The 23,572-nt window shown below is 39.3% G+C and overlaps 1 protein-coding gene and 1 long non-coding RNA gene across 4 annotated transcripts in view; one reads left to right on the top strand and one right to left on the bottom strand.

Annotated features, from left to right (window-relative positions):
- The first annotated feature begins 9,169 nt into the window (after positions 1-9,169).
- Positions 9,170-13,410, top strand: LOC121132986. The gene is made up of 2 exons (XR_005869700.1): positions 9,170-9,278; positions 12,601-13,410. It is a non-coding gene; the product is annotated as an uncharacterized LOC121132986 (long non-coding RNA).
- Positions 13,138-23,572, bottom strand: part of Tspan12 (tetraspanin 12) — a 64,375-nt gene continuing 53,940 nt past the window's right edge. For all 3 annotated transcript variants that reach the window (XM_013119120.3, XM_013119121.3, XM_005078044.4), the window contains one exon: positions 13,138-15,177. In XM_013119120.3, coding sequence (XP_012974574.1) covers positions 14,872-15,177 — 306 coding nt within the window. In that variant the 3' untranslated portion in view covers positions 13,138-14,871. The remainder of the gene's footprint in view (positions 15,178-23,572) is intronic.

The raw sequence follows: 23,572 nt of genomic DNA, 5'->3' as shown, positions 1-23,572 counted from the left end.
TCATTATGCAATCTTGTTCAGGCAACAACATTATTGAGAACATAGGTGTGAGTTCCCTGTTTTGTCCAGAGGATGTATCCTGGTTCTTTAGCTTTTATTACTTCTCTGCTCCCTCTTCCACAATATCGGCTGAGCCATAGGTGTGGGATTTCATTGGAGATGCATCAGTTGGGGATAGGTTCTTCCTTGTCACTGATTCTCTGCATTTTGGCATCATGAATATCTAATAGTTTCCATCAGTTACAAAAGGAATCTTTTTTTGATGAGGGGTTAGGAACTGTACTTGTTTGTGGGAATGAGTGTAAGTATTTACAATATAATAAGAGATCACATTTATTTAGGAAAATGGAAGTAGCAAGTTCTCACTAAGATCTATTCCTTCTCCAGCCACAATTTAGTTGTCTAGGTTTACAGTGCCAGGAATGATTTCCTTCTTACTGAGGAGGCCTGAGTTCAAGGGAGTTGTTAGTTACCTCTGAAATGTAAGTACCACTGTTGTACCTTTGGGGACAGTTCAGCATGCTGGGTACTCATTGCTGTGATTAATACGCTTTACTCAAGTAGGAGTAGTGATTGCATTTACTTCTTGGCAGCATAGTAGCTTCATGTACTATGAGAGTCAGTCTTCAGTTGGGAGACTTCCATGTCAGTTCCAACTCAATTCCACCAAGTCCTATGTCTAAGGTATACAGAGTTTTTATCAACAGGATGTTATTTTCAAGTTCTGAAAGGCAATCAAGGACAATGGCAATAGCCCATATTGTTTTGAGAGTCTCTTCTATTCTCCAGATCAACACCCCTTGGAGAAGATTTCCATGCTTTACACTGAGGGGTGGAAGGTTGTTAGATAGTACATGGTTCTTACAGGGAGCACAATCACCCTGTGTGGCACAAATTCATTCATGTATACACATATATTATGCACATATAAATACACTATATATGGATCATAAAGGAAGTTTGTAAAATAATTCCCTGTAGCTTTCTCAAACATCCTTGTAACTATTTATCTCACCTTCCTAGTAAAAGTTCCCCACCCCATTTTCCCCTAACCCCCTTCACAACACCTGTATCCTACTACACCCTTTTCCAGAGCTCCATGTCTACCTCTGCCCATGATCCCTTTCTACTTACCTGGCTTCTGCAGTCCTAGGTCTAGATCTCTCCTATTTTAACAGCAGTTTTTTTAATAATCAGGGATCTTTAAAATTATGATAAAATCCACTTTCCAAATGTCTTAGTTTGTAGATTGTGCTTTAGTGTCAAGCATAGGACTAACATCACAAAGTTTACCTGTTATCTGTTCTCCTAAGGGTATATTATTTTTGGTCTTAATTTAGGTCTACTATCCATTTTGAAATATATTTATACGTGTAATCCAAATCCTTGCATTCATCTTTTGTATGTGGAACACCTAATTGAACCACATTATTTGTTTGAAAGACATTTTTTCCCACCACATTTGTTTTTGGCATCATGGTCAAAAGTAAGTTGTGTATATAAATGGATTCTATTTCCTATCTGCCACCTATCTGTAAAAGGTCAATTCCAAATACCTTAGAGGCCAAAGTGTAACCAACTCTGAAACTATAAGAACACAGAGTAGCAGAAAGAGTTGAAAGTTTAGGAGATGCAGTGTTCTTCTCCTGAGATTTTCTTCTCCTTTTTCCTCCAGTGGATGAGAGCCCTTCACAGACTCTTGCACGCGCATGCTGAGATGGGTTTGAATCTTTTTAAAGCTGCAACGACTGAGCTCAGGTGGATTCCTCTTCCTTTTGGTCTTGGGGACGGTGGGATTCTCTTCTGCCTTTACTCTGTTCCTAGACTGCTTCAGCTGCTCTGTTTCCTTGGAGTTGTTTTCTCTGGTCCTCTTGGTCGTGTGTTGCCAGTGAACACTTGCTATGCCTGCTTGGTGTGGCGTTTTGCACTTTGCCCTCCAAGTGCCCATCCATGCTGTCAATTGATCCAGCACTGTCCACAGGCTCCTCTGAGGTATTTGACATTGACTTTTTAAAGGGTGATAGATAGGAAGTATGATTCATTTACTTGTTAACTTATTTTTAGTTTCTTGAGACAGGATCTTTCTCCATAGCCCTGAATGTCATGGAACTAAGCAGGCCAGGCAAGCCTTAGAATCGCAAAGATTTGCCTTCTTCTGCCTCCTCCTCAGCCTCTGACTGTGTCCCTGCCTCAAGAGTCCTGAGACCAAAGGAATGCTCCGATAAGCTGGTGGAATGCAGTTTCTTTCTGTACATGTGAATATCCATGAATCAGCATGATTTAATGAAGAGTCCATGTGAAAGTAAAGATACATTTTTGATACCTACCTAAAACCGCAAGAGCCTTAACTACATGTATTTACAACTGGAACCCAACATAAATGCATTATTCTGAACAATCTGCTTTGTTCCAATTATAGTCTGAACTTGATACAATGACTGTCAAGCACTGACTTCATATGACGTGTGCTTATGCTATCCACGGTATTTTGTACTTATGTGGTAATGTTATGACTGCTTTTTCTAATTCTAGGAAGTATGACATCAGAATTTTACAGGGGGATTGTATTCAACCAGCCCATATATTTTCATGGTGTATCGATTTTCACAATATTTAATCCCCAACTACTGTGTAGGCCCAAAACCCTCCATTCTAACAAGGGCTATTTGCTGCCCAGAGTCACCCATCTAGAAAATGTTAACAAGGCCAGCATGAATGGATCCCACTACCTGTATCCAATGATTCCCAGCGGGACAACTTTGGGTACAAGAGAATGGTGGAAAGCAACAGCATCAGGAGGCCTCTGGTTTTATCGCTCTCTGTGTGCCGCTGTAACTACAGATTCGGGCACTTCCACGGGACCACTGTGTTTCACTTTCCACCTCAGGAGTGGGGTAAAGGCATTTGGATGGATATCTTCTAACTTTCATATAATTATTGTAATCTTTATGTTTTCAAACTAAGTATCTTGTAGAAGTATTGCTTACTAAACAAAGCTCAGGAAATATTTTCATATTAAAGCAAATAAAAATGCTCAAAAGAAGTATGTTGTACATGTATGCAATTTATACCTGAGGTCTGTATTCCGTTGCATTTGCATATTTGTCTGTCTTAACACCAGAACCGCAGAACACTGACATCATGGAGCATTGCATTATCTTTCTACCTTGCTCATATTTTTCAACTTATACTCTCATTTCTTGTCATAGATAGTTTGAGTTTTCAGGTGGTTGGAATAAGGTTGGCAATTTATGTAATAACTTTGAACTTAGAAATAAATGCATGGCACATTGACACTTTAACATTAAATTTCATATTCCCTCTTACATGCCATATATTTCTGTTTATATGTATAACTTTTTTCTCAGTCATGTTGTATAGTTTTCAATCTATAGTTCATCGAAATGTGTTTCCCCGGGGAAAGTATGTAATAATCACACTGATTATGGTACTTTATTTAATTTTCATTTCTGTTTGTTGTCGATGAATTAAAAGCAGTTTTTGCTTGTTTGCTTATATTTATCCTTGCTAAAATAACATTATTCCTAGTAAATATTGTTAGATCCCATTGAGCTTCCTACATACACTGTCTTGTTGTCTGGGAAAAAAAACAGTGTGAATGGCCTTTTACATCTTTACTTTGCCTGGCAAAATAAGAAAGAGAAAAAAGACTTAAATGTATTTACACAGACAAGCATTTTCATTACTTCTTCTACATAGATATGTTTGTTACCTGACATTATTTTCTATAGGATTGTGAACAGTTCATACAGTAATATTTGTTGTAGAAGATATTGTTATTTGGCTGACATGTCCACATCCTAGTGAACTGATAAAGGAACTCAGGATAGGGCTGGAACCTGGAAGCAGGAGCTGATGCAGAGGTCATGGAGAGTGCTGCTTACTGACTTGCTTCAGCCTGCTTTCTTACATAATCCAGGACCACCAACACATGGATGGCACCACCCATTGTAGGCTAATTTCTCTGTGAAAATGCCCTACAGGTAGATCTTATTGGGACATTCTTTCAGTTGAGGTTCCCCCCTTTCAGATAATTCTAGCTTGAGTCCAGTTGACATAAAACTAGCCACCACACCATGGGTAGTGATTTTTTTTTTTTGCTGTTGTTTGTTTTAGTAGGAGACGCTATATTACATACACCTTGTTAGGAAGTTGTTTTCCTTAGATTAAGCATATGGGATTTTTTTCCCTCTGGCTTTAATAAAATGCTTTTATCTATGACTGAGTTAGAGAAATTGATCATATTTTTCCTTGGTGACATTGTATTTTTTATTTCTTGGGATCCTCTTAGATTCTTATATCTTTTGACAATCAAATTTAGTCATGAAAGAAATAAAGCTAATTGGCTCTCTAGTTTGAAAGCTAGAAAATGGGAACATTTCTTTTTCTGTGTTGAAAAATGCAGAAAATAGAACTGATAGTAAAAATATCAAATCCTAAGTAAAATTCTGGAGTTCAGAATGGTAATGTATGGAGCTTGGGGCTGGACAAATGATCACTTGACAGCTACGTTAATCTATCTGTGTGATGTTCTTAATCATTGAGTTCAGTCAAATTAGGTAATTTTACAAAAAAATAAAATGAAACAAAATTTGGAAACTCATCTAACATTCATTCCAATCTTGCTCTCTTCCTTGAGGATCCAGTTACATACACATTAGGTTACTTGAAGTTTGTAAACCTTGATTGCTTTTTAATGATTTTACCTTCTCTCTTTCTTTTTATTATTTATATTTCTATGTTTTGGCATTTGTTAATTTGTTCTTTTATGATGAGGAATTTAATGTCAATTCTATTCAGAATATCTTCCCTGTTTCTTTTTTTCCATTTGTAAGCTTGATTTGAGCCTTTCAATCACATATCTTCTTTATTTCGTAAATTTTTGAATGTGTGAATGCTTCCATAGTCACGGTCTCTACTTTTTTTTTTCACTAGTTATAGCATAAGTGACAGTCTATGTCTGTTTCTGTTGATATTTTCTTTTCATTATGGATCCTATTTTCATAGCTTTTCAAGGCATGCCTTGATAATCGTTACTGGATGTCTAACACTGTGAAGGTCTTTTTTTAACATTGAATATATAGGTCTTTCTATAAATATTAAGATTCTTCCAGGGTGCAGTTAAGCCACATAGAAGCAGTGTTATGATTCAGGGTCTTTTCTTGGTGACTCATTGGTGTTGAAAGAGCTGTGTTTATTTTAAGGTTTGCTTTGGCCCAGGACCTGAGGTGGCACTGTCCTGAGTGCTCCTCATGACGCTCTATGAACAATGAGATTTTCCAGTCTTCTGTAGGCATGAGGAGAATTTATCCAGATCCTCTAATGTCAGCCGCATCGTACTGAATAATCAGATGAGACATTCATCCTCCCAGTGTGACTGTTTACACCTCTTTCCACTTAGTTCCTTGGCCTTCCAAATTGTATCACGTTGGTGTGCCTGAACTCTCAGTTTTCCTCTTGCATTTATGGCATCCTCTAGGCTGTATTTGGCTTCTCTTTCTCTTTCCTACATCCTGAAGGCCCCCTCAAAGCGGTGCACTGGGGAATCACAGTGCTAAACTCATTTTTACCCATTTTATACTGACCCTGTTCTTTTATTACCTGATGGACAATGTCAAATATAATTAGTTTAAAATATTTGGGCACAAATTTTTAAATTATTTATGTCAGGTAGGAAGTTAAATCTGGTCCCTGGCTCCTATCATTCTGTCTTAACTGGAAGAGAATGTCCTGTTTTCTCACTTCTAATGCTGATAGAGGTTAAAGATAGGATATACACATTCAAAATTCTTAGATTAAAGTAAATACACTGACATACAATAAGCTGATGGTACAATATGTACCAAGGATACATATATTCACTCAACAAAATGAACTAGTATTAACTTTGAATATGTTACAGAATTCATAAAGAATAGCATCTACATGATGCAACATGCTGATTTAACATTATGTCACAACCATAAGAAATGATTTTGTAAGTCTGTTAGCAAAGTAGCTCTTTCAAAAAGTAGTTAAGAGTGTGGGCCTTGGAGTTAAGCAAATCTGATTAAGTGCATGTATTATTTACCTGCCAATATTCTTCAACATCTTATCTGGTTGACAAATTGGAGCTCAGTGGGGACTTTGAGAAAGCACTTGTGTGCTGTTTGCTACACACGCACAAGCACTTTCTGTTGCCTCATTTTTTTTCAAGTCCCTTTCTAAAGTAGCATAGAAACTGCAATTAGAAATTACTGGCTTCAGCCTCTTGCTCTTCAGTGATGTATACTCAGCTTTTTACCCTACACATGACCAAGGAAATAAATGTATATTGAAAGTTGAGTGATCCAAGGTTAGGCATAAAAGCATTTTATAAATCTAAGGCACTATTATATGATTAGACCACAAGTACAATTTGAGAGTCCACTCGAACTTTTATAAGACGTCACTGAATCCTAAACGTATTCTACAGATCCAATCTATATCCATTTGTAGCTAAATGACTGCTTAGCCCTTGATAACCCTGAGTTCTCTGTCTAAGTCAGGGAAAGTAAATGGCCTCCTTTACTGTGGGCTGTCATGAGCAAAGATTTTAGAATTTACTTATGGTGTTCATTGTTTATGTGTATATTAATTTATACATATGATAAATAAATTTACAAATAAAATATTGTAAGTATCACCTGGACTTACATATGCACATACTTAGTAGAAATAATAAAAAACAAAATGTTTGTAAACAGAAATCAGAAAAATACTTAAAAATACATAAGCAGAATAGCATAATAAATACAGAACACCAATTTAGATGGGACTAAGAGAGAGCTTGGAAAAAGACATTTCATCGAAGAATTAATTGCTTGTCTGAGACATACAGGTAAAGATAAAATATGTTAGGGAAGTCCATGATGTGACCAAATTCAAGAAGACCTGGGACACATGGTGTGTAACAGACTCTGAATTGATCATGACTGTCCAGGCTGCATAAGAAAGTGTTATGGTATTCATTTAGAAAAACAGTTCCAAATGGAAGGCTGTATTCTATAGGTGCTGAAGAATGATCATACAGTTTCCCAGTTAGCTGCATCAATGGGTGTCCAGGATGAAATGTGTTTACCAGCATCCCTTCCTTATGCATGGCTGTAAGAGTGGAGGTGATGTGCACGTCCTGGTATGTGAGTAAGGTAGGAGAGCTAGCACAAGAGAAGAGAATAACAACACCATCAGGCTGACAGACTTGGAGCTACTATTCACACATGTGCTTCCTAAAGTGCAACTGCTCTTCTATGTTGTTTAGCCCGTTAGTATTTTTGAACATGAGACACTAGTTCATGGATTGAGCCATTGCTTTCTTATAACTGTGGTGTTAAGCAGACAAGTCTTAGGATAGCTAATGTCCTCTGACCTTCATTTATCACAAAGTGAGTTATAAATGATATATATGCTACTGAGGTAGATAGTTCTGTCTTCTAGAAAACAGGGACCTTCTGGGTTAATGCCATTGGTCAAAACCATGCTGACTGAGGCTAGGAATAGGATTTACAAGATTGCAAGAAAGAAGCCATTTCTGAGACAATACTAATGCCCTACCTCTTGACTGTGGTTATGGTTACATAAGTGTTTGCATATTATATATACTAAGACTACACCATATTATAGACACGTCGATAGACTAAGAAATTAACTTGGATGCACTTGTGTTTATAAGCTAGACTAGTAATAGAGTGGCAGAGAGAAGAGAGATATAGAAATGCATGCTATCAATCAAAACTATGATTTAGACTTATTCTGGATAAGTAGGAGGGATGAAATTAGATGGATAAAGGGGCCACTCTGAAGGAAGACATTGAAGGACAGTTGTGCCTGAAGATACTGAATGGCATGAAGGAGAATCTGGCTTTCTCACTGGAGGAAAAAGTTGAACCTGGACACAGGTAATAAAGACGCTGTGTCACAACGTGGAGAGCAGGGAATCAGAGGCCGCACTGGTGTTTACTACATCAGTAGTCTACGTTGCTCTTCTTTGTTTGCAAAATGATGCATACAAGTGAAAAATAGCCATGGTGAACCGAAGAAATGTGTCTGGAACCTTGCAGGCTGGGCTTGCCACTTTGAGGCTCCCATGAATGAATACACAGAAGCCTGCCATTGCCATACTAAAATGCCAAATAGGAGAGCATTTGAGGTGATGTTTGAGATTCTTCTATATGTGCTTCTGAGATTTGCTTGGGTATGTACCCTGCATTTAGGAAAGGAAAAGGCGCTTTTAAATCACAAGCTCACATAAATGAACGAGCATGGGCGACTGGAGCAGCATGGCAGTTGGCAGTATATTTTTTAAGGAAGGCGAGCTCCTTTGTCATTGAAGACTCAGTAGCTTATTTATTTCTTGTTTCTTTACCTCTTTTGATACATCTGTAGGAATAGAAGGTCAGACAAAGAGAAGCTGTTGTAGCACCCTGCTTAAGATTCTCTCCATGAGATTTGGTCCTCAGCCCGTTTTCTGTCAGGCTTCCTGAAATGGGAAAGCAAGGCATAAAAATTCTCAGGCTCCACAGTGAGTCCTCCTCAGTGGCCGACTGGAATTTACAGCTGCCCATAGACTTCTCCATCTGCATGTCCTGCAGGCATCTCCAGCTCAGTACATCCCAAACCAAATTAATTACCCTTCCACACTGTCGGTCTCCAACCTTCTATCTAAGTTAACACCACTGCCAACTTACCGTGTACAAAATCTAGAAATGTTGGTTCTTTAATTTCTATCCCTTAACCCTAATGTCAACCTGCTGCTGACTTGCAGATTCACAGTGTAGAAGTTGAGTCTGTTTTATGCACTCTGTTGCTTGACTTCCATTTTCCTGGTGAGGATCTTTGTCTCTCTCGTCTCCACAAGCCCAGAGAAAAAGTCCTTCTGCTCATCCCCCAGAGTCTGCAGAGCTAGCTGAAGCTCCAGAGATCTCTATTTCAGCAGACCCAAGCCTGCCTTGTCCCCAGGGACTGGTAGGATGGCTGCACCTGTTCTACCCCCCCCCCATGCCCCGCGCCCTTTCCCTCTTGCTCGGATAAAACAGCGGAAGTTCTGAGTCATGCATTTCCTTTTCTGAAAACGCGTCAGCAGCTTACTATTCCACGTTTCACCTACTTCCTTTCCCCGGGCGTTCATTCCAGCATTCTGAGCTGTTCCAGTGGCACTGAACTCCAGGGCATAGCCTTAAAATCATGTGCAGTTATTTAAATCTCAGAGCCTTGACTCGGGGAATGTTGCGATGAGAAGGGTAAGTTCTACTCCTCCTTCTCATCTCTGCTTGCTTGAGGACCATTTGTCTGGTGGAACTGCTTCCATCCCACTTTCCTCCTCTCCTGGCTCAGGATGACCTCCCTCACTGGGTTCTCCTTTATTTACCTTTCCTGGGGTTATGACAAGTATCTCTAACCCAGGTTTTTTATGCTTTATACAAATTATTGTTGCAATTGCCTTCTCAGAGTCTCAGGAGTGCTTTGAATTGCCTGTTAACCAATCTAAAAATAATCTCTTAAATTTTTTTGCTTTAAAACTTGTGATTTTACCCAAAAAAAAGCTTTTAAAAGTTCCCAAAAACACAGTTAACAGTTTTTCCCCACTGTACCCAAACAGAGAAGTCCCTCAGCTCTACAGTATTAAATGCACTTTGTAAAGTTCCTTGCAGTTTTATTATTCCAGGTGCACTGCTACCATAAGAGGCCTTTGTGGACCACAGCTATAAATGTCATTTGTTCCCATTAAGCAAATGTGTTATATAGAAGATGATTGTCTAAATTTATGGTGACTATTCTAGAGGGTACTAAATCGGGTAATAAATCAAATACCTGTTTTAAAAAGTCAATTCCTATAATTTGAAGACTGGTGTTTTCCCCCTAAGCTCAATATAATATAAGCATGTCATATGACTGTGAAATACATCAAAAAAGATGCAACCAGACTTAACAGCTATCTAAATAATTCAAGTGAAATGCATAGCTTTGTTAAAATTTTGGGGTATCATAAGTGATCTGAGGAAGTGATTTATCGAGGTTTCATCCTATATACCTTCATATTCTGTTTCTCTCTTCCTCTCGTTACCTCTAAAGAACAAGTGTCTCTCTTTATTGGCAAGATTAGCCTTGAACTCAGGGGTTTCAGGGGTTAAGCGGTCTTCTGCCCTCCAAGGAGTTGAGATTACAGGCATGTAGCAATTGGACAACTCTTTTTCTTTTTACAAATTAACAACAACAACAACAACAACGAAATCTTCAATAGGAAAGCACTAAGATAAGCTAACAGAAGCTACCATATTTATTATATCAAATGACATTATTTCACTTAGCTAAAATATGAGCTTGAAAAAATAAAGACAACCTCTTTTTAGTGAAGATGTAGTTTACATATTCGTTACTGAGTTTGAAAATTAGTAACATTGTATCCAATCATTTGAAAGAGAGGTCTGTATACTCTGCAACACACCCAACCCCCACCCTTATTATGCAAAAAAAAAAATAGAAGACCTATCTTTGACCCTGGTCATATGAGACCTCACAAAACCTGTTCTGCTACTGGCCTTTAGCCCTTAACTCTGAAGACTTGAAACAAAACAAATGACCCAAGGCTTGCTTTTCAGCCCTCTCTTCTTTCTGTAGCTATCTAGTGAGCACAAATGCGGCGCCCATGCCACAATCAAGTCCAAGGTATCAGGAAAAGAAAGACAAGACATCCAGCTGTTTGTACTAAGAGAATGCATGTGCTGCCTTTATTGCCAGGAGAGATATTGTGTATGTGTGTCTTTATTGCAAATGAAAAGAGGTCTCTCTCTTGTAGGGAGGGAGAAGCCTTATATACAGGTTTACAGCACAGTGAAAAAACCCCAGAGAGTGTGTTTTCCTCCTGCTGGATGTTGATGTCAGAGGGTCAAGGCCAGGGCAGGAAGCCAGGACTAGAAAACAGGATGGACTTGTTGACTGACCAGTGACTCACAGAGACCCCATGGGGGCTGGGGCCCAACATCTCCCCCCTTCTTTATATATAAATTAGCACCTATCTCAGGTGACAAAATTGGCATTAAATGCAAACAAACATTTATAAACAATATTTGGGAATGTGGGCATTGCTCTTTCTAAACTATTTCCTACTGTTAAGGGGTGCTGAAATAAAAGGGGGATCATGACAAAAAAACAGAGACCTGTTGAAGTCCTTGTTTTTGTGGTCTGCAAGGCTGCATCATCTCAGCTGTTTTAGATGTTGGATCACCTGGGCCACTGCTTCAGGTGGTCTTGCTTCATCAAACCATACTAGTCTGGGAGGAATCCACAGCTTTTTATTTTCTGTAGAAACAAAAGCAAAAGTTCTTTTCCCAAGTAACCTGTCCTTATATTTAAATTTAGAAGTCAAAGCATTTTCAAAATATATAAGTTGAATTGATTCAGCAGCATTGATAATCAAATGTCTTTTAGCAGTTTTTGTTCCTTTTGAGCAACTAAGCAGTTTAAAGACAACACAACAGCACACAGTATCCAGACTCTCCATGTATTTTCCATTCCATATACTTTATCTTTTCCTTTTCTTTCACTTAATACCAGTACCTCGTTTACTGTTACCAATTTTCAATTCACCCATTTTCAATCCATCCTCAAACATAGGATGATCTCTTAGGCAAAAGCCTGAAGATTTACTCAATCCACCCTCCAACTGAGGGTGATTCTCAGGTTCCCCTTACTTTCCTGACCTCAGTGGATCAGGCGAAGGCTGGAGATTAATTCAATACACCTTCTCCTTAGAAGGTGATCTCTCAGGCAAAAGCTTAGAGATTTGACCATTCAATTTTACTGTCAGAAGTTGAGGTTCCTGTTTTCAAAACTTTTCTTTCTTGAGTCTCTCCTCTCCAGAGTCTTCTTTTTGGCAGATATTTCCCAGTCTTTCCAAGTCTCTCTGGATCTCGGTGGGAACTCCAATTGTGGTGCCAGTGCCACAATCAAGTCCAAGGTATCAGGAAAAGAAAGACAAGCCGTCCAGCTGTTTGCACTAAGAGAATGCATATGCTGCCTTTATTGGCAGGAGTGTGTGTGTGTGTGTGTGTGTGTGTGTGTGAGTGTGTGTGTGTGTTTGTGTGTGTGTGAGTGTGTGTGTGTGTCTTTATTGCAAGTGCTAAGAGGTCTCTCTCTTGTAGGGAGGGAGGAGTCTTATATACAGGTTTACAGCACAGTGAAAAAACCCCAGAGAGTGTGTTTTCCTCCTGCTGGATGTTGATGTCAGAGGGTCAAGGCCAGGGCAGGAAGCCAGGACTAGAAAACAGGATGCACTTAGACTGGAAAACAGGATGGACTTGTGGACTGACCAGTGACTCACAGAGATCCCATGGGGACTGGGGTCCAACACACAAATAGTTGACCCTCAGGGCAACCTACGTCCCCATGGCTGCTTTGAGGGGCATCTGTGCCAAGTATTAAACTGGACAGTGCTATAGACATCTTGACAAATGAGAGCCTCCAAAGAAATGGAGTCGGGCCCATCCTAGGGACCTTGATGCCTGGTATGGCACAGGACACAAAGAGGCAGACACCAGACAAATACTTGAATTTCTTTTACAGGAAGGAATGGGTATCTGTGGCTGAGTCTGGGGCTGCCCTGTACAACTTGCTCATAATGCTGCCTCCACAGTCCTGAAGCTTCATCACATCTGGAGGCATCAGAAAGCTCCAGAAGGTCCTAAGGCACGGGGCTTTGAAGGTGTTATTTGCCTACAAGGCCATGCCCTCTGTGACTGGGGCCTGTGGCTGTGTTCTCATGTGAAGATATCCTCATCCAGACATGCTGTTCCTCCTTATACAGTCGCTGGTCTTCAGATGTTCACTTGAGGATGTCCTCAAGCATGTGTTTCAACTCAACTCAGTGCTCTCTCTACTTCAGGCATCCCGAAGATGGTGGTGGTATGGCAGATGTTCTGGGACTGTGGGCTGCATCAGTTCCAACCATGCAGTTTTCTCCACACCCCTGCCCTCCTGTTCTAGTCTCCCCCTTGCTAGTCTCTGCACTGATAAAAGTGCTTATTGTGTCCAAAAATGGGAACACGTTCCAGAGCTACATAGTGAGACCTTGTCTTAAAAATAAACACGCACTAACCATCATGCTCTAGAAAGTATTTATTGACACCTGTATTAATTTTCTTTCCATAATCCAAGAAATAATCACAATACACAAAATACAGTAAAATGCACATTTCCCATTTCAAATAAATATCTTCTGCTTCTGTAAAAAATTAATATTCTGTGTAATTTGCCAAACTATATTAATTGGTGAAATAAAGCAAAAATTCCCTCTAGTTAATCTATCATTTTAGATAATGTTGTTTCTCCATAAAATTACATCGACTTCACTACTGTCGCTTCTATTTTGCAAAAGGAAAATCTAAGCTCTTTGACAGAATGTTTATTGCCAAGAAGAATTCTCACTTGGGAGAAAAAAGCAACCAAATTTCTGCTGAATCAACTATGTGTAAATTCCATAGTTAATACTTCCTGCAGCCAGAGTTACAATGATTCTTATGTATCACACCAGTAATTTCCAAAATTAGTGGTTAAGAACTTAAATTAACAGTTACAGATGTAAATACAGATCCAAGACAGAATTTAAAAGCTCTGTTGGTGGGAAATACAAAAAGTAATGGTGTCATTTAAGACAAATGCATCATCTTCAAATATCGTTATTAATAACATTATAAGAACTGAAAACTACTGAATTATACAGACACAGCACAGACTTATATACATACATATCCCTGATAAGTTTAAGACAATGTGTTAGTTCTTCCAAAGTGTTAATAAGATTATTTTAATAACCAACAAAAACCATATTTAGGTAGTCACCAATCTTGACAGGATTATATATATATATATATATATATATATATATGTATGTATATAATCATCCTCAAACAACACATCATCAGGTAATAAAGATCATTAGAACTGTTTAAATTCCTACAGTATAAGTCAGCTGAGAGTTTACAGGCTAGCGAGAGGAAGTTAGTTAATCTTCACAGTCGCTCCAGTGCCACCACCACGAATGCTTCATTTCCACGAAAGGATACAGAAAAGATTGTCAAACTGCATCACCTCAAAATACCATTGTGCTAAAAAAAAAAACTAAAAGGAAAATATACACAGTGGTTATTAGCACTACCCTCAGCATTTTGAAGGGCACCAATTATTGTCTGTGTGTTAACATGTGGAACCTTTGTTGTGGAATATTACTTTAACCCTGTAGGATGTGTTACACTTGTTTATGCTGCGTTTGTTTAACAGTGTACAGATGTGGTGCTTTGCCTGCCTAAGGCACCTGATTGGTCTAATGAAAAGCTGAACAGCCAATAGCTAGGCAGAAGAGGGATGAGCATGGCTGGTGGACAGAGAGAACAAGAGGAGGGATCTAGACTCGAGAGAGAAGACGGGAGAGAACATGGGAGAAAGAGGGGGAGATGCCTGGGGTCAGCCAGCCAGCCAGCCAGCCACCTGCCAGCCAGACACAGAAGAAGCAGGACATACAGACTGAAAGAAAGGCAAAAAGCCCCTAGGCAAAACGTAGATGAAGAGAAACAGGTTAAATTAAGGTATAAGAGCTAGTAGGGCAAGCATAAGATAAGGCCAAGCCTTCATAACTAGTAAATCTCCATGTCATGGTTCGGGGCTGGCGGTTCAAGAAAGCCTGCCACCAACTTTTCTTTGTTTTAAAGAAAGTGGAAATTATCTGCTTAGAAAATCTTTTGCAGAATATCCCTATGTTTAACGCTTCCTGAAACAGATAACTGTGTACCCCCAAACTCATGAGTGCCACAGGTTTGTGATTTCCTTCTTTGACATTCTTCATAATTCTTCCATCTCAAAGTGTGTATTGAAGCTGTTGGCCATTGATGTGTGCTCAAAGATCCTTGAAAGGCTTGGTTTTAACAGTTCCACAGAGTGGCATGACAGGTGCTGAGAAGTATCATTCTTCAGAGACAGCATTTGGTCTGTCCCAGGCTCCCTTCTATCATAATACAGAGCCCAGAGCAGAGTAATGGTGAGAATCATGGCCAGGATTTGTGTCACACCAATGGAGATCCCCAGAAACCTTAGCACTTGCAACTGTTTGGTTCCTCTCAAAAAGGAATACATTTTCTTCCCACAACCCTGTAAAAGAAACAACATAATCAATTTCATGTTGTCTGTGTTAGACTGTCAAAATGGTGGTTAAAAAAAATGAATCAGTTAGTCAAGTCCCTGAATTTTAAGTTAGCGGCCCTCAACCCACAGAGGGTGTTATGCACCTTGAAAAGTCCCCTTAGCTAATTCTGACCAGCCTTCTTTTGTTTTCCACACACAGAGATTTACATAAAACCCAGCATCTAGAGCAGGACTTATTAAACATTTTGTAATGGTAACTGCTTTTCACTTAAGAAATTTAATACACCTTTGGGTATATGGGTTTATAAAATAGCTAGATCAATGAAGTATCTACTGACAATAAAACATAAAGAAATGTATCTTAAAACATTTCATTGGGATTCGAGAGATAATTTAGCTGTTAAGACTTGTTTCACAATTAGGACCGGAGTTCTATCCAAGCACCCACAAAACAAGTCAGGTGTCTTGTGCATGCCTGAACCTCCAAGTTAAAGACAGTGAGACAGGAGGATTGATGGCATTTCCAGCCTGGCCCCAGGTTCTGGGAGAAACCCTGTCTAAAAGGCAGAGTGACAGAGGAGGCACCAGATGCCCTCTTCCAGTTTTTGTAGTTAAGTACAGGCTAATACACCTACACACACACTCTTGGGAGTATACACACACACACATGCACACACGCACACACACACGTACACAAATAAAGATGTAAATAAATATAAAATTTAGTGTGCATATAAATTTACCATTTATGAAAGGCTAAAGAAAATTTGCATGATATGAACCAGGTGTGCTTGTTGTTTTTAACATGAAGAATTGAATCTTGGTTGAAATTCCAGATCGCAATGTTTTAACCTACACCATGTGTTTCAGAGTTGATCAATATTTTTATTTAATTTTTAATGCCAAGGATACTAGTTTGAATAAAATACATAGAAGCAGGAGTGTGTTTAGGTCCATTTCAGAAGCTGTCGGAAATTCTATTTTAGTCTCAAGTCAACATTCATTTAATAAATTTATAATAAACTAAAATCAGTAGCTAAAATTAGAGACCAAATTCTTATATAGCTAAAAGCACTACAATTGGCAGTATATGACAGTCAAATATCTGAGCCGATCTGTTTTAGGCAACGCTGTTGACTCTGTACGGAATGAACACACAGAAGCACAGTGCAAAGTTCACAAGTGTGCCCAGAACCGAAACTGCAGTGACTTCTGTGATGTGACATGGAGAAGTGCTGTTAGAAACACCTAGCGTTCATTGCAGGTTTGATTTTGATTTAACTTTCGCCAAAATTTTCATAACACCCCACGTGGATCGTGAGCCACAGTTTGAGAAGCTATGATCTAAAGGAAGTTGGCAAGCTTTTTGGTATTCACGTCAAGGACTAAAGAGAGAGTACTTCAGGCTTTGAAGCCTACATGGTCTATATATTGTAATTTTGTGTTTCTGCCCTTGTAATACAGAAACAGATACAGACTATATCTCTGGATAGAGGTGGGGCTGCTGCTATGAAGTTCAGTGCACAGAAATGCACCAGGCCAGATTTAGCTCAAGGACACAGTTTGCAAATTCTCAATCTAGATTTAATCCAGATTATTTCAAAACATATTATTATTATTACTATTGTCATTACTATTCACTGCTGAGTTATAGCAATGCCTCACTTGGTCAGAAACTTCCCCCTAAAAATCAAAAGCATCTCCTCAGCCTGCTTCCAAACATACTGATACAAGTGTGTAAAGCTGTTCTCCTCACTAGGTCTGTACTCTGCACAAAGGGTCTTGATGGGAGTGTTACTGTCATGATGAAACATCTATCCTACCAGAGATGGATCTGAAACATTTATGTTAAGTTCCCATACAGGTCACAGGTACTTGACTTGAGAAAAAAGTTACCAGGGTCACTGTTGGTTTTATGAAAAGAGTCTAACCAGAATCTACAGCATATAATAGGAAAGAATTCTAAAGGAAGAGGGAAGGTAACAAAAGTAACAGTAGGAGAACTATGGTCTGTGGCTACAAGGATAGGTATTTAGAAAGCAGCTGGGAATTATATTGGTTTAGGAACACTGCAATCATAGGTTCTCTAAGGTCCATGATCTCACTTGCTCTCATCCCTCACCTGTAACAGAGAAACTGTTATAGAAATCCACAACTCATCACAGTGCAGCTAACAATTAACTGTGGAGTGTCCCATCCCCAACTGCTGCTTCTATAACACAAGCCCTACACCTAAGGCATAGAAAACATCTCGGAAGAGGGGGTAGGAAGATTCAGAGGACCAGAATGTCAGCTACAAGATGCTTGTCATCTATATATTACAGACAGTTGTACCCATGAAATCTCAACAAAATGATCTCTTAAAAGGCCTGCACAATGACAGCCCCAGCTGACATCCCAGCCTGGGCAGGAGAAATTTCACAAAGCCCTACTCTTAGATGAAGAGCTATCAGCAATTGGTGGGATGGCTTCTGAGAGAGAGAGAGAGAGAGAGAGAGAGAGAGAGAGAGAGAGAGAGAGAGAGAGAGAGAGAGAGAGAGAGAAATCTGTGTTCTCCAGAGACAGGTTCTGATAGGTTCTCCAACCCCAAGTGGTCAGCCCTAAGCACACATAAGGATGGATAACACTGAAAGGACCTATTGTGCTGTGTTTATACATACATACTGTTATACAACAATGATAATTAAAGAAGAGGCCATGAAGTTAAGAGGGGATAGGGAGAGGGGAATGGGAAGAGTTGAAGGAAGGTAAATGTGGGGTGGAAACGATGTAAGCACAGAACTCATGCATGAATAAAAGTAGAAGGGAACAATCTTGACATGGGAAAATGGAGTAAAGAACCAAAGAAACGGAACTGTAATTAAGAACTGCAATGTCGTCTTCTTTTTTTCTTTTTTTTCCCTCAATATATGTTTTTATTTAAATTATAAACATGCATGCTTCACATGTCAATCCCAGCTCCCTCTCCCATCCCTCCTCCCTTGTCCCTCCACCAGCTCCCCCCAACCCCCCACCCAGTCCCCACATCACTCCCCAGGGAGGGTGAGAGCCTCCTTGGGGGGATCTCCAGAGTCTGTCATTTCATCCAGGGCAGGACCTAGGCCCTTCCCCATGTGTCCAGGCTGAGAGAGCATCTCTTCATGTCATCTTCTTGAGAAACCAGTGTTTAATCTCTAAGGGCCTGTGTCCCTGATGAACACACGGCTCAGAAATAATTCCCTCTGCTAAAAGGAATTTAATTTTAAATTAAGGTGAATAGCTGAGATATCATTTTAAAACACATCCTGAACACCTTAAAAGCTTTTGGTTTCCAGTAAAAGTGACTTAGTGTTTACCCTATAAAGACAGCTACTCGAATAAAAGGAAATTCATAAATATTTAAATTGTCACCTCTTTGTCTTCCTTACTAGAGTCCAAAAAGAATTCATATGTGTATGAGAACTAGATGAGGGATCACTCACCACTGCACACATCTTATTGAGGTTCTTCCATTTGCAAATATACCGGTTGATAATTTTATTTCAATAACGCATCACTTCAAAGCAATAAGAAATCCTATAAAAGTAGTCAGACACACTGCAATAACTGCCCTTTGCTGGTAATAAATACTTTAGAGAAAAAAACAAAACAAAACAAAAGATAATCCATCTTACCAAAAGTGAATATAAAGTGCTTAAGAATTTATAACATAGGGGATATCTAGAGTCTGTCATTTTACTCTTGGTAGGGTCAAGGCACTCCCCTAAGAGTCCAGGCTGAGAGAGCATCTCTCTTTGTGCTATAGGCACATGAAGACAGTTTGTATACCAGGGATAGACACTGATCCACAGCTTTGGCAATAGGGTGAGAGGGAGGGGGGGAAGGGGAGTGCGGGAGGAGGGGAGGGAGAGGGAACTGGGATTGACATGTAAAACAAGCTATTTAAAATTAAAATAAAAAATGATAAAATAAAAAAAATTCCAACTTAAAAAAAAAAGAATTTATAACACGTAACATCAACTTGTAGTCATGCCTCTGGCTCTCTTACCACAGCAAGAAAGCTGAGAACACACACTGACACATACAAATAATCTGTAGAAAACCAAAACATGCACATCACCAAGAGATTTTGACAAAGTTCAGCAACATTTTAAACTGTCCCTCTCAGGTGCTCTATCAGAGCCTAATCATATTTAAAATGGTCATATATAATCTTTATGTGGAACAGTATAATATCATTATTAATTAACTGAAGATTCAATATTCTCACCTGAAAGCATTTAATAGGTCCCACTTGTTTTGGGATGTTGGGAGGATTAATAAAATACACTCAGGATTGTGGCCAGAACACAAGTAGAACAAAGGGGGTACTAATTCTGATGTCTGTGTCAGCCTATGGATTAGAAAGCTCAACTAAATGCAGATGGAAACTTTGATGGCCAGCAGACAAGAAGTGGGTGACAACACTTTGCAGATTGTAAAAATACCAAAAACATAGCATTATGTTACCAACAAATACTAGTGTTTTAACACTTGCCTGCAAGAGCCAAAGTGATTGTAAGTATTTTTTAGGAAAGTGAAATCACTATCCAAAATGTCTACCTGCTGTTGAGAGATTAGACCACCAGCCTCCCGACAAAGCTGACAAATAGTTTATATAATTTAGAAATAGCTATTCAAAACCATTTAAATTCAAATGTCTTAGTTTCAGATATGTGGAAAGTTAATGAAGATGGATACCTCCCTCCCTTAACTATCACTGAGAAATATGTATCATATTCTATCAGTTTCTCGGGAAATGAGCATACAACAGCCTTGGGTGATGTGGGCTGGTCTTTTTCCCTGTTTGCAGCATTGGGGTATAAATATGAGTCTTCGATGCATAAGAAAAATTAGCATGGACATTCTAATATTTAGTTAATAATAAGTTTTAGAATGAAAGGTGAAGCATTGAAGGATCCAAATTTTCAATTAAATGGGAAAGGTAAGTTCAAAAGATCTATTATGTACCATGGTGACTACAGTTAATGATGCATTTAAAAAGCAAAGCATTCAGAAAGTATACATACATGCTGGTGGCTCAATCCTTTGAAATACAATACATCAGTCAATTTTTTTTACCATTTCAAAAGCCTCTGGAACTTAAATTTACATATGTATCTTTTATGTATCAAGTCTCTCTTCCTTTAAAAATAATTCATTTTAGGCAGAAATCTCATAGGAGAGGCAATATTTCTGTTTCACATATGCAGGTAAAGCATAACAGAAGTTGGTTAGGTACAATCGGTTGGACTTTGTATTTTGGCATTATGGGAAGTCAGTGTTGATATTTTCAACATCAAATTTAGCTTTTAAAAGGCACCATAAATCATGTTATCCAGGATACACTGGGAATAAGGTACATTAGTTAATATACACTGTTCTAGAGTGAGGTGGATCTTGGAAGTCAATAGGCTCCCTTTCCATTTTTTTTTTTAAAGCATGGGCTGAAAAATAGTGACAACAGCAAAGTGGACCCAGTAAGACTTCTGAGCAGTGTCTTCCACACAAGCAATGACAGCAGAGTAGAAGCAGTCCGAATCCATGGTTTCAGAACTCTGGGAATTAGCCAAAGGTTTGCAGCAATCCGGGCAGCATATATTCCAGAAAGCACCTGGCTTTCAGGAAGAGCAAAAAGCTTTTGTAGCGTTTGGATGTCCCCTGTTCTTTCTTTCTTCTCAACTTTGCAGCAGTCTTGAAAACAAGCAGTCTAAATCCATGGTGGATGCTGGGCATGAAAGAGAAGGATGGAGATGCCTTTCAGAAGCCTAATTCCTAATGAGACTTGCCCTTATTTATCAGATCGGGTGATTCTCTGTTGTTATGTGACCCTAGAGCTCAGCCAGTGCTTCAGCTTTGTCCCTGGAAGTGTCCACTGAAGACATTCAGAGTGTCTGCTAGTCACAGAGGCTGCTAGAGGTATTGATTGACATATGTACCTTGGGCGGGGGTGGGGGGCAAACAATGGTTATGAGGTGTCACAGTTGGAGAATGATGAGTCAATGGTGTGCTTAGAAAAGCTCCTGTTTATTTTTGAGGAACTAGAAAGTTATACACAGGCCCATGGTTATACATAACCTTGTTAAAGACCTGAGAGGCCCCTAAGATCTCACTTCTCAAGGCCTTTGAGCCCTTGAGAAAAGGATAGGAGACTTACCTGACTCCAATCACCTAAGAAAATCCCTGTTCATTCATAAACTGACTCAGAACTACCTGATCAGGGACTTCAAAAGCCATTCATAACAAAAGATAACACAGGCCCTACAAACTGAGTGTAGAAAACTCAATAGGTTATCAAGCAACCACAAGAAACATTTTTGGCACAGGTGGAGGGGCCCTTAAATTACTTGAAATGGCCGGGCAGTGGTGGCGCACGCCTTTAATCCCAGCACTTGGGAGGCAGAGGCAGGCTGGACCGACAGCCTCCAAAACAATACAGAGAAACCCTGCCTCGTAAAACCAAAAAAAATTATTTGAAGTGCCCAGATGGAAGGACAGAAAGGAAGGAAAAAATAAAGAGACATGGAAAGAGAAGGGTAATGAAAGGAGGAAAGGAGGGAGGGAGGGAGGGAGGGAGGGAGGGAGGAAGGGAAGAAGGAAAAAGGAAAGAAAAAAGAATTATAAGATATGCAAGGAAAGAGGGAAGGCACACATGTGTAGTATATGTTAAAGACCAGGAAGCTGCACTTCTAACAAGAGGATATGCCTGTCTCACTAGTGAGTCTTACCCACACTGCTCCTGCTCCTGCTGACGAGGTCTCCTCCATGCCAGTGGCATCAAATAAAGTCACTCTGTAGCTGAGAATGGACTCTACTTCCGGAGTGCTGAAATTACAGCTGTGTGCACCACATCTGGTTTATGTGATGCTGGGGACCAAACCAAAGGACTCCTGAATGCTACATATGCATTCTTACAACTGAGTTAAGTGCCCCATACGACTAGCTCTTATCTGTCATTTCTACGCTGGAAGTGCCCCTCTATCAGTATGAGCTAGTTATAGTTCCGGGCTCAGCCCATTCCTTTACCTACAACAGGGTCCATGCTGCCTCACTTTAACCCTTAATGCATATACCTAGCTTCTCAAACATATATACCTAGCTCCTAATGATCTTTTGGGTCTTTGTTGTTGTTGTTGTGGGTGAGGGGAGGGGTATTTGGTTGGTTGGATGGTTGGTTGGTTTTCAAGACAAGGTTTCACTGTGTAGTCCTGGCTGTCCTGGAACTCACTCTGTAGACCAGGCTGGCCTCAAACTCACAGAGATCCTCCTGTCTTTGCCTCCCAAGTGCTGGTATTAAAGCTGTGCACCACAAGGGCCAGATTCTCTAGTGATCTTTTTCTGAATCATGCTGAGCTACACTGAAAATGATAAAGCTTTTTAACCTCAAAAAAAACTATAAAATTCAGTAGAATTTTTAGAAAACCAAGGCTGTTATAAATGTGTTTGGATCCAGGTGAGAAATAAACTTTTTGGTTCACTCAGAGCATCAAAATTGAGTTTGTATTGTTGTACCACTAGACTGGGTATGATTTCTTTCTAACCCAGGAGGCCATGAAAGGACTTGATCTCCCCCTTGAGGTGACAATATAGTTTACTCGGAGAAGAGATCCTATTGAAGTCCTCTACTTTTCAAACAATGTGTCTATCTTATCTTATCACCTCATCATTTTGTCCACAAAGTTCACCCTTCAAACAATGCAGAATTTTTAGTCCTTAAATTTGGTTCATTAGTATGTGAAATTATATTACATTTTCTCTACCAAGAACCTCTCAGAAGTATCATCTCTGGATTATTCAAATGAAATAGAATAAAGTGGCATCTCTATGTACCAGCAAATCAGATCACCAAATTCTGGCAATGTTCAATATCCTAGCCTGGGCTTCTATGTATTATGTCCCACTAGGATATTTTGAAGAACAATGTGGAAAATCCATCTCTAAACTGGTGAAAATACTCTTGAAGATACGTTTCTAGATAAATTATAAGCTGCGCACATAAAATCCCACTTAAAAATAGGATTTCAGAATTTCCCATCCTTTGAAAAATTAGACTATTAGCTCTTCCAGCATCAGGATGATGCAGAAAAGCAGGTCTCCTGCTCAGGGTCTGTCAGGAAACTAAGATGTAGTAGGACACTCAACCACCAACTAGAGATCTTCATATTTAGCATGTCTGCTTGTTTTTCCCTCTCCCTTCACCTTGACTTCTCAATTCTATTTATATTTCATTACTATTAGTACACTGCATCTTATATGCTGTATTAGATTCTTTATTTAATAAAAGGCAAAGGTGTGAGCATATAATAACAGCACAAATTTCTCTAAGGTGCACACAATTTAACACATCTTCGAAGATTCGCAACAGTCTTGGAGCATAATAAAT

Source organism: Mesocricetus auratus, unplaced genomic scaffold (genome assembly GCF_017639785.1).
Source record: "Mesocricetus auratus isolate SY011 unplaced genomic scaffold, BCM_Maur_2.0 Super-Scaffold_100019, whole genome shotgun sequence".
In the NCBI taxonomy this organism is placed as follows: Eukaryota; Metazoa; Chordata; class Mammalia; order Rodentia; family Cricetidae; genus Mesocricetus; species Mesocricetus auratus.
The sequence above is the reverse complement of the archived record's forward strand: the minus strand, read 5'-3'. Positions and strand labels throughout refer to the sequence as shown.